This window comes from Diabrotica undecimpunctata, chromosome 2 (assembly GCF_040954645.1).
Source record: "Diabrotica undecimpunctata isolate CICGRU chromosome 2, icDiaUnde3, whole genome shotgun sequence".
Classification (NCBI taxonomy): Eukaryota; Metazoa; Arthropoda; class Insecta; order Coleoptera; family Chrysomelidae; genus Diabrotica; species Diabrotica undecimpunctata.
Genome location: NC_092804.1, coordinates 65,252,960 through 65,265,395, shown reverse-complemented (window position 1 = coordinate 65,265,395; position 12,436 = coordinate 65,252,960). Strand labels below are relative to the sequence as shown.

The 12,436-nt window shown below is 31.5% G+C and overlaps 1 protein-coding gene across 4 annotated transcripts in view; it reads left to right on the top strand.

Moving 5' to 3' along the window:
- SERCA (ATPase sarcoplasmic/endoplasmic reticulum Ca2+ transporting SERCA) overlaps positions 1-12,436 on the top strand; it is a 106,093-nt gene that overhangs the window by 62,688 nt on the left and 30,969 nt on the right. For all 4 annotated transcript variants that reach the window (XM_072523041.1, XM_072523042.1, XM_072523039.1 and 1 more), the window contains exon 4: positions 9,189-9,271. In XM_072523041.1, the coding sequence (XP_072379142.1) occupies positions 9,189-9,271 (83 nt within the window). The remainder of the gene's footprint in view (positions 1-9,188; positions 9,272-12,436) is intronic.

Below are 12,436 nucleotides of genomic sequence, written 5' to 3'. Positions count from 1 at the left end.
TTTACATTTTTTTTAGGAACAACTTAGTGACGTATATGGCATTAAAAATATTTTCGAACAATAATTGTCTCGTTAATAAATAGTTTAAAACGAATTAAATTAATTTACATAAAAATAAAGGTAGGAAATAGGAAGAAAATATCTTCCAATTAGAGGTATAACAACATTGAATAAAGGTTATATCAAATAAAGTCAACATTCTTAAAGCTCGAGTACACGGCGTGTGAGAAAGACATCAAGCAAGACCAATGCCACTAGCAACTTGTGCACAAGCTACTGTATTGTAAGTACACATGGCTAGTTTACAAGCTAGCTAGCTCAAAAGCCGGCGAGTGGCGTGTAAAGTCGCCGACAGTACAACTTTTTCCAGACCTTTTTTAGACTATGCCATCTTTAGAGCTATGCTACAATAGAACACTGTAGCAATAACTAATTTAAAGTTTACAATGTTTCACTTACATCAGGTTTTTAAAAGTACCTATTACTACTAAGAAGAGATCTCATTTTGGTAGAAAAATACAGAATTTTCCTTTAAGCTATTTCTGTGTTAAAATATTTCTTGGAAAAAACACAAAAAAGATGTACACTGGACTCCACAAAAAACACATTAAAATATTTGGTTATGGTACGGGTGTCAGAACCCGACCATTTGTTGGAGTTAAAGCAGCAGATAGAATAAGGGTAATCAAATGCCAGCCTTTTAAGTGATTCCTCAAAGAAGGTGAAAATTGACATATGTCATACATAGAAAATTAAGATTATTGAAATCACAAAATTGATGAATTGAAATTCATAATGAAATAAGAAATTTATCTAAGATTGTCTAAAATTAAGTTTTATAAATCTTGGTTTGCATAGCATCATAATGAATAATATATTGAACATTTACTGAAGATCAAAGTAGGTTCAATTGACAACCAAAAACAACAATTCAAATTATTTAAATACAAAAAACAAATTGGATAGTAATATTTCTAGGTATGATACTTAAGTGTGTTAAAAAATTGTATCTCTTGATTGGAATTGTAAGTAAAAATTTGAATTTGTTTCAAAAACTTAAAATTAACCCCAAAACTTTTATTTCCTGCAATTCCTTGATGCCAAGACTATGCTTTGTAAGCCTCAGCGCTCAGCTAGGAAATAAATGTTTCTTCTTCTCATGGCGCCGTCTCCTTTCGAAGGTTGGCGATACAAATGGCAATTATAGTTTTGGAAACTGCTGCGCGAAAGATTTCTGCGGATGAGCGGTCGAACCATCTCCTCAGGTTTTTCAGCCATGAGTTCTGGCGTCTTTCTACTGATCTACTGAATCCAAATAAATGTTTACCCACTTCAAAAATACTTTTATTTTCCATTAGCAAGCAGCTAACGTAGCAAGTTGAACGGAGTACTGGAAAAAACAAGTAAGTACAATGTAACCGACCATATAAATACCAAATCAATATACATCTGCATATGCAGATGATGTAGCTATTATTAGCAGGAACAAGCAACGACTAATGGAAGCCTCTAAGAAAATTGATCGTGAGGCACGAAAAACAAGTACATGACTGTCAAAAGAATACCTGACTAAAAAAATAATATCGCAATAGACCACTATACCATCGAACGCATGAATGTATTCACATATCTGAGTACAGAAATCAATCAAAATAATTCCGTGAGTAGCGAAATTAATGCAGGTATGTCCAGTGGAAATCGTACATACTATGTATGCTAATAAAAGATTAATGACATCGAAATTATTAGTCAAAAGAACCAAAATAACTATCTACAGAATATTAATTAGACCTATAGGTAATTAGACTATAGTAAACTATAAGTAATAACAAAAAATGATGAGGCGCAACTCAAGACATTCGAGAGAAAGATACTGAGAAAAGTATATGACCCCGTGCAAGAGGAAGAGGCCACATGGAGAATCCGGAGAAACGACGAGATTAATGAAGAATAAATATTGCAAGATTTGTTAAAAGTCAGAGACTTTTATGGTTGGGACATGTTCAGAAACGACGAAATAAAAAAATCAAAGAAAATCTTACAATGGCAACCGATAGAAGGACGAAAAATAGAAAGACCCAGAACAAAGTGGTTTGAAGACGAGGTGGTTGAAGTATTTTACGAGCTGCTTGTGAAAAAACCGGCTTGTAACTTGTAAACTCGCCCCTTGTACTTGACTCTTAAAGATATTGGCAATCTTTTGTCAGTTATAGTCATAAAATCCAATAACTGTTAAGTGAAAAGTTAACAATCTACTGTTCCATGACGAAAAGTGTTTAAAATGCCTCTTTGACGAAAAAAAAAACGGTTGTTTAATCCTTTATTTCAGCAAATCACTTTTACTGCATTGAATTGTTATATTTTAAGAGTTTCAAAACTTATTGTAATTTCTGGAAAAAGTAGCCACTTTTTCCACTTAGTTTAGCATAATAAATTTTAAAGATTAACAAAGTCAGAATTTATAATATTTTTAATAACATTAATTGGTAATTTTTTATCATTTTCTCAAATTCATTCGAAAGCATTTCATGTATTATGTTTATTTACTTGTATATCTTTAGTTTTTAGTTTTAGAGTTTACTTTTTTAATGAGTATTGGTGGTAACTTCCATCCGATCCTTTCCAAGTCTTTTTTACTGAATTTACCTGCCAACACCTCGCTTTGTTTTTTCGTTCTAATTTTTCCGCTCCGTCACTTTTAACCTCTCGATCTACAACAATAATTATTTCGTGGTAGGCGTCACAAGTTCATTTTCATTCTTTGTTGTTTGTTTTAGAGTGAACTCGTCGAATAGTCGTTTGTTATATCAGATTTTCCCCGATTTTCCGACATGATCATTCAATCGAACCTTCGTCTCTTAGAACTCTTGTTAGAGTTGACAGCGATAAGGTCTTTTAGACGAAATTAGGCCAAGGATAAATATATACATTCAAGTGGTTGAAGCAGATATCGTACATTTATAGTAGTTAATATATATTGTTTCCACGGAATGATTGAGTCTATCTAACTATTTCATTATTAGAATATTGGTACAGTAATCAGAGCTGAAAGCATTGCCGGCCGTGAATTATTTATTTCATAAAAGATTACATAATTCCATTACACAAAATTTATTCAATTTATTTTTTTCATCTTTAACAAACCTCACTGGGAACTTAATAGTAAGCAACAGTTATGAACATGGGGATACTAGCCTTGAGTTTAACTATTTAATAAATATTATTGTATTGTTTAAATGATCGAATAATAAGAAAAGTTTCTTTAAATGAAAAATTCAAAATAGGTGCCCCTACAGCAATGAGGAATTAAGAATATAGCATATGACGATATCAAAAAAGAATAAAACATGTTATATTATTTTTTATTTATGTAAGAACTGCTATAGTAGCGAAGGACAGGGAAACTGTAAAAAAAGGGTTCAGTACAGCGGTACAGTAGCGCGAAGATGTAAGATCTTTTTTACATTTCCTGTACAAAAATTATGAAACATTTCAAAAATCAAAATACCAATTTATGATCAGTTTTGACATTTTGTATGCCTAACGGCCACCCCCTCGTTGTGTACACAAATGGACTCTTCCGCTGCGACTGTATAAAATATCAAAATGTTTTACTAATAACTCTTTTTATCGCACTTTAATACAATAATCGAACTCATAATTACAAAAATCCAACATTGTATTTATATGAAATTATATTTATATGAAATTATGAAAATATAAATAAATATCATTTGATAGTAAATTAATTTTTTATATAAAGTAAATGAGATGTTTAAAAATAACAAGTAATATTAAAAAATATTTTTAAAATTTAAATAATATATTTAAAATTAAACGAAGTAATTTTATTATTTATTTCTTTTTTTATTATTTATATTTTAAACAAATTCAATAAATTATTATGTTTGCTCCTAACGCCATCTGTTAACGTATTAACAAAGCATACGTTGTTTACTTATGAGAAACCTGACAAATTCAGACCAAATATTAATAATAAAATATAAATAAATATCACCCGTGACGACGCCATCTTGTGGCGCTTGTTCCGTAACGCTCGCATCAACATTTTACTGTTGAGAAAAAAAGTAATACAACGCCAGTGTAGAAGCTTCGCTTCAAAAATAATTAGATTAAACAATAAGGGACTATTTAATTGGCCACCAAGGACAAACAACTGAGATTAATAAAACTACCTTAAGTCTTTGCTGCAAGAGATTTTATAGATTTTCTACGCCCTTCATTCATTCTTTCTTCCGTCGAACATATGTTAACAAACAAACAAGATTCTTAATAAAAAACTATTAACTGGGTTTTCTGGATGGTCCACATATTCGACCATTGTACAAGTAACAACAGTTCTTACAAATGTCTCAACTAAAAAAATGGTGTTTAGTTCTGAAAAATTATATAAATTAATTAATATTACTCCTGTACTCTAAAACAATCTTTAGTTTGATAGCTGATACGAAGATGAAGTAAATTTAACTTGAGGTACAATATGACTTCTCTTCTATACAGATTCTTCATCAAGTAAACCATCTGCTACCCTTCGCATAAAATCCTTAAGCGCGTATAAATGGTAATTTTTTGAGCTTATACAAAATGTAGCTATTTACTACAACACAACAATCTACAAAATTTCAAAATATTCTCACCCTCCACTTCGTGTTTTTCGGTCAATCTCATTAGTTGATTCGAGTTGATCAAATCTATCAACACATGGAATTTGGTTTGACGATTTATCTTTATCGTTCCTTTTCACTTCGACTTTAATTTGTGGATCATGATAAATTAGAGAGAATGTGGACTGTGCCTTTGTATTTCCACTTAACTATACATACGCCATCATTGCTTACGTTATAATCGTATTCTCCCTGTCTAACAATAAAACACTGAAAACATTTGTTTTCAAAACTTTCACAAAATTTACTATCATTTATTATCACACAGCTGTTTCTTTACCGACTTAAATGTAGCGAGTGCCCAAAAATTAACATCGTTTAAACTGGTAGAACTTTTAACAAACCGATAGCAGAGCACAAAAGGGCTTTCAGTAATAGAAAAACATATTCTACGTACCCACTTCACCTTTTAGATTCAGCCATACTCACTACGCGGCCCGTGGGCCGCATGCGGCCCAAGTGATGGTTAAAATTTCAATCCCGTGTGCCGAAAAGAGTTAATAATAAATGTGGTACTTACTAATGCCTATTTATGTGGCTACCATAGTCAGTGGCTAGGTATTATACTGGTTTACCAAGCCGGTCTGCCCGGGTTCGATCCCGGCATACACACCAGAAATTTTTCAATTTCTAATTTAATTGAGCCTGCACCGTGCTTTGGTAAAGCCAGTGATGCCGGCTACGTAAGTAGTCATTAACACTAAGACCTGAGCCAGAATGTTACATGAATGGAAGATGTTGAAAACGCCAGTTGTATTTATCTGTAATTTATTAGAAATATCTATTAGTGGCATATATGCTTGTTGCCTTACCGTCTAGGGCCACTTAACTGGTTTCCATAAACATGTTTAGGCGATTTTTTGTACTTTGCTATCTTTGTATAATTTTTCAACTATTCTTAATTTTGTAATTTTGCCCTTTGTTCCTATATTAGTAGGACATCGTCCTATTTATTGTCATTTCAGCTTTTGCCATGTCAATTGTCCAGTTTCCATATCATCTCTTTGGTGGACGTATCGTTTCAAGTTTTTGTATTTTTTTTCTTATTCCGTTTTCTTTGCTTACCGCGTTGTGTTCGTATTTTCACCATATCTTGAATTCCTCTGGTTTCCTTTTCGTTCTTTAATGTCTTTAGTTCTAAATTATTTCGGTTGTTCGAATATGTTCGAGCATGTTTGCATATAAATCCAGTTTTTTTTGTTTTGGCTACAAGAAGATTACTGTCCATAGACATGTTTTATCTATTCACTTTCTTTTCCCATGGCAGTCTTTCTTTATTTTTCCAACAATGCATCTATCTCACTTGTGTTTTGTTCACATTTTTTTTAATTTGCTGATTTTCCCCAGTTTTCCCATATGTATACATTACTGCCTCACATGCAATTGCCGCTCCTTTTTGCTTTTCCAGTCAGTCATTACGTATCAGTGTCCTTTATATATTGTAGTATTTAAAATTATACTTACTGAGAACTGATATCCCAAACTTATTATTCTACCTGTTTGGATGTTATGTAAGAAAATGTGAAAATATATTTCCTACATTTTGGCCAAATATCAAAAAATTCTTATATTACTCAAAAAATATTTGCAAAAAAATTTAGCGTGCATCTGCCAAATCTATTCTATAAATAAGCGCTGTATTTAAAGTTTTACAGGTTTTTAAATGTTTATCGTAAAAATTCCCATGATTTTATTGTGTAACAAACACTTCAGCTTGGTTTAATTGATGGTTATGGATTGTTATAGTGTGTCGGGATTTTTATTTTTACCCGTTTTTATAGTGTGGGATGGAATATCTGTAACAGTGATTCCGTATTTATGAACTTTAACAAAAACGTTTTATGTGAGGTTATAATTTGTATATTTTTAAAAACATTTTTTTACCAGACGCCCACAGTAAAAGATCAGATACGAGAGAGAATCATATTATTATTAAGATCTTTTATAATCTCATATTATTACTAAATTAATAAATGTTCATTATATTATTATTTTTGACCCAGCTAATCAGTCTGTACTGAAGACTCTGAGGTGGATTGAGGTCTAGAGTCCGTAATAGCTTGGAACTACAAACAGTCCCTTAAGCGACTGACGGATTACAACAAAGTAACTATGTTATACCAGGGCATAAAGTAATTGCTGGTAATGATACTGATGTTAGTCTTGATAAAGAAGAAGCTATTAGTCCTTTTATAGAACCAGAACCATTCTGCGGAATATCAAAAACCTGTATGGTAGATGGCAAACACTTTAAAAATAGTGCTGTAGTCGGCATTGTTAGGTAGGTACCCTGACAAAAGGCACACGCGTTCGGCTGTCGTGTACTTTGTACACGAGCTGCGATACCATCGCGAAGTGGTTGCTACAAACGAAACCACTTTGTAAACGAGCTGCGCTACCATCGCGATGTGGCTGCTATAAACGACAAAAGAATACTAATCCATACTAATCATTCGCCCCTCACAGAGCATCAGATATTTTCTTGGAGATTCGGCAAATTTGCGCGTGACTTTTTTTGCTAGCGTTAACTGACTTTTGTTCCACCCTGTATTTATATAGTCCACGTGGGAGACCCGTGTCGTCAAAATAACAAGAGATAAGTCACCGATCGGCAAAAGAAGTATCGGACGACCGCGCAAAAGATGGAGTGACAACCTTCCATAGAGGTATGAATCCGCCAATGAACAAGCAGAATTGCTTATAAAGAGGCAGAAGAAGAAGATATATTGAAACTATTATCTCAAACACTTTTTCTGGCCTTTTTAAGATTATAAATATATTCCATTGACTGAACACAAAAAAATAAAACACACTACTAATTGGAAAATCCTTGGTTTTGTACTAACATTAATAGAGGATGGAATTTCTATTACCACATTAGTTTCTTAGTTTGTAAGATTTCCTTTAGCGCGTAAAAGAAAATAGTCAAACCAACTTTACAACAGAATTCATAATTCCACGAGTTCAAACGGGGTTCATTAAAAGGGCTAAGGGATTACGAGAATAACTACACTTTACCTGCACTTGACTCACGTTCCCGTGCAACCTTGTACTTTGTATAAACTGTTTGAACTAAAAGAATCGCTGTGCTGCATTTTAAATATACATTTGATATAAAGAATGTTTCAACGACACGTTCAAACCAAACCAATTAAGGGGCTACTGTACGGATTTGTATTTCCTGATTGTAAGCATTTCGCTACTTAATATTAAGGACCAAATCAATGTAATATTTTTATTGTAATGAAATTCACAAAATTAAAAAAAAAACAAAACTTCAAAGCAGTATGTTACATAAATATTTCCGGAAAAATAGGACGGAATAACTTATATTAACTGCTTAATATTGTTTGAAGCTATTTTCGTGTAACATCTTAATGCAAATTACTATTTTTGTTGGGAATGAGCCACAATTTTACTTTAAAATTAAGTATATTTAAATTCTATTAAATAAATTTTTTAAAACCTAATTTTAAAGTAAAATTGTGGCCTATTCCCAACAAAAATAGTAAATTATATTAACTGCATTACAACACTTTAATTTCACAATTAGTTGAACTATTAATTTAATTAAACTAATTAATAATGTTTCAGTTTAATTACATTAAAATGTACGAGTTGTGACGTGCCGTTAACAGTAAAACACGTATTAACGGAGTGTCCCAAATTTAGTGCTGAAAGACTAACTAATAAAATTCCATCAGTTATAAGAGATATTTTTAGTGAGTGTACCAGTGAAAATATTGTGAAATTTTTAAATGTATGCTATTTATTTGTTATTTGTAATCATTATTGTTTATATTAAATTCATCCGCTAATAACCAATATGGTTGATGCGGCTGCCTTTAAATAAATAAAAAAAAAAACAAACTCTGATCCAGAAAAACGCACGAACGCACTGAGCCAGTCTATTTTCGAGTTTTTTTTCAACGTTCGTCAAATTGATACAAATAAAATAGTTCTACACATTCATTGCCGTCTTTGATTGACAGGAAGGGAAATTGTGAAACAGAAATTGATTTTCTTTAAAATTACTATACTTGATAGAAACAATTTTGTCAGTATATTGTATTTAGGTACCGTTTTTGTATCTGCTTAATGCTGAAATAATAGCTCCACCGATATCACTTGTAATAAAACAAATATCGCAGATAACAAAATATCAACTATTTTCAGACATACTTATGTTTTAATCACTATAACAAACTTTCTATTTGAAGTAGATTTCAATACTGAAAATTATGTTTTAGTGAATTTTCAAGATTATAAATATTTATTCAATGTTACTGAGGCACAAAGCATTAAAATAAATTAATACTGTTAAGTATAAATTTATTAAGAATTTATTTTAGGTTATATTTGGTACATTATTTTTTTGTATTTATCAATGCAGCAAAAAATGTCTTATTCGTTGTAACATTACAAATTGTTAAAAGCTTATTGAGATTATCGATCTATGATCTATTTATAAGACTAAATAGTAATTTTTATTTTTTTTTACAGGAAAATCCATATGGCAATTAGTTTTAGAACAGTTTGATGATCTTCTAGTCAAGATTTTATTATTAGCCGCTATAATTTCCTTTGTAAGTACTTTACTTAGTTCTCAAACGTTAGTGTTTCTTATGATATTAAAATGACACGGAAAATACGCGAATAAATAGGATTCTCGGAATAGAAAATATAGACAAGTTCGCAAATCGACAAATGGAAAGACATATATTATAGTCACAAGCCAACGGAAGATTTTTAATGGGTCATTTGACCCACCATGAATCACATATTCATTCGTTACATTTAATAACAACTTTAGAAACTATGCCGTCAATTCATATCGGTACAGTTGAGGCACAGGTAAAATAAACTTACAACTCAAGGGGGAGTGACTTTTTGGCCCAACATATTTGTACGACACTTTTTAACTTAGGTAGGTATTACAAAAATAATGACCTGCGACCTAATGCCGTACAAAAATATTGGTACCAGCAGCAGGGAAAATTTTTTATTTAACTGTTTTCCAATTTTCGGAAATTTGAAACAGTATGGTATTCATACACAAAGTTTCGGATCGGTATATAGATTAATTTATTTTGCAACGCCGTATATTTCGACTGTAACAGGGATGACAAATCTAAAGCGCAACCCTTAATTTGAACCCCCATGCTTTGAGTACCGATAAGAATTGGCGGCCTAGTTTCTAGTTGTTATTACATAGTTTAAGTTATTATTACATACAATCCATCTAATTTACTTATCGTTGCACGTCATTATCATTGACAGAGATCGAAGTTGGCATAGTTGCCAAAGTATAAAAAAATCCTGAATCCATTTTAAATCAAATAGGTCACATAATTATTATTATACTCTTTACAACGACTATTTAAATTCTTACGTGACATTTTTGAAATAAAACACACTAATTTTGTTCTAAAAAGAACAGATTTTATTAAATAGGTAAAAATATAGAACAAGAGGTATTCACTTTAAAATTCAAAATAATAAAGTACAAAAAGTGTCAACACCGCAACTGTCAAATAAGTGTTACCAATTTATACCAAAATATCACCTTCGTTCGATTACAGTTACAGTGTGTTCCGAACAAATGTTCTTCATAAAAATGCTTTATAATACATTTATACAAATTAAATGAAACCGATTATTGTGTATTTCTTCAGGTTAACATTAATAGAAATCTTTAAAAATTATCTCTACGCGTATATAATAAAATATGTCTAGTGGCTATAATGCCAGTGTATCGGCAAAGTGATTCTAAAAAAGAACACATCTACCTCCTAAATATTTCTTGTTGGTATCATGTGACGTCACGAGCTATGACGCGGATGACGTGCAACGGTGAGTAAATTAGATGAAGTATATGTGATATATACGAGCTCCTTCCCGTATCAGTTGACCCAACGTTAGATTGTTAAGAAAATTAAATTTTAGTGGACAAAAATAAAAGCGCAGCGTAAATTTCAGTAGTGTTATTGCATCTTAAACAGAATAATAATAAATTTAAAAAACGCATAGAATATTAACTTAACAAAAAAATGTGAAAGCTGACCACTGAGTTACATCCCCTTAAGTTTAGTTAAAATAAATATTATTCTATTTTTAAATTTTGCGTAAAATTTTAGACATATTTTGTATAAGGTACCATATATCAAAAATTTATATTTTTTGAGTTATTCATCTTTTTTATAAAATCGTTACAGGTACCGATTTCAAGCATTGATAATACAAACAATCCTGCGTGGAGTACTGAAGAACTCCTAGTCAATTCAGAACTTCATCCTCTCCCCCACTATATACTCTTATATTCTCCCCCACTGTATAGCCACTGGCACGATTTATGAAGTCCTTATTAGTACAAGTTGGGTTGTGATTCATTAGTCGTGAGAGTTGTATACTTTTAACGCAGAACTGATTACTTGAGAGTTCATCTCACTGCTGTAAATACAGTTAGCATAAATTGACTTTATTTATGTATACCATAAAGTTAGATCCCAATCTCGTTATACACGAAAAATAAAATCATGTGAGGAAAAGCAGTAGGTTGTATTTGTATATAAAACCTATGAGTGCAATTTATGAAGATACCTATTAAAAACCTCACTTGTGTGTAAAACTAGTAAGTTAACAAGAAAAAGCCGCCGTTTTTATATTCTCATTACATGATTTTCCTTTCAAATAAATTAAACAAATTTTCGCACCATTCGTTCACTGTCTCGTTAAAATTAATAGAATATGATCGATTACTCTCAACCAGTCCATCTTATATCAACTTAATGAACTAAAAAAACCAATTAAACTACATAATCGCCATGGATATTTGTAAAATTCATTCCGAAATTACGTTATAAATCACCCACATTCTTATATATTGATAACTTTGACATCCCATCTTAACTTTCGGCTTGGATTTTATATATAGTTACAAAGGAAGCCGATTTCCAGTGCCAGAACATTTTAAAATAACACAAAAAGTAAACTACCGCAAAGTGTACCAAACATATTTTCATGCAAAAGCATTCTGGTTAATGTCGGAAGAGTGGCATTCGCTGGAAAATATATTTACCTCATTATTTAACAGCTTATTTTTAAATGAGGAACCTGTTTCCATTGAATAGTTAATTTGTTGGTTTGTTCGGATAGTTTAGTCCTTGAATCCTTATTTTTCAATATCAATTTCTCAGAAGGTGTCCTTTTTTTTGTTTGCTCTTTTACTTCTGGGAACCTTAGGATAGTTATAGTTATTATAATTTCTTGTTGGTCGAAATCCGAAATTACGATCCAACAAAATATAGACTTCATACATATTATTTGGACCTACAACACTAAAGTTACGAACAGGTAGTCGCAAAAATAGTTATCAAAAACTTAGACAGTACAATTATTGCGTATCCTTCTTAAACCATCTCTGACAATAGATTTTCTCTAATAGTTTCCATTTTGTATCCTAAGGTTATGTAATTCTTCTAAAATCATTATGAGCGAAAGCCTTTTTCAGAATAATCCTCCATTCGCCCTTCCCTCTGGCAACTCTCTTCCATGCTTTAACTTCACTATATTTTAAATATATGATTCCTTCCTCTGTCCTATTGGCCCCCTTCGGCCAAGAACTTTTCTGACTGTTGCACCTTCCTCTTGCGTAATTACATGTCCTATCCATTTCTTCTAAGATCATCGTGCCATATTCTAGATAATTATGTATGATTACTATGATTATTTGTCAACCTTCATTAAATTTA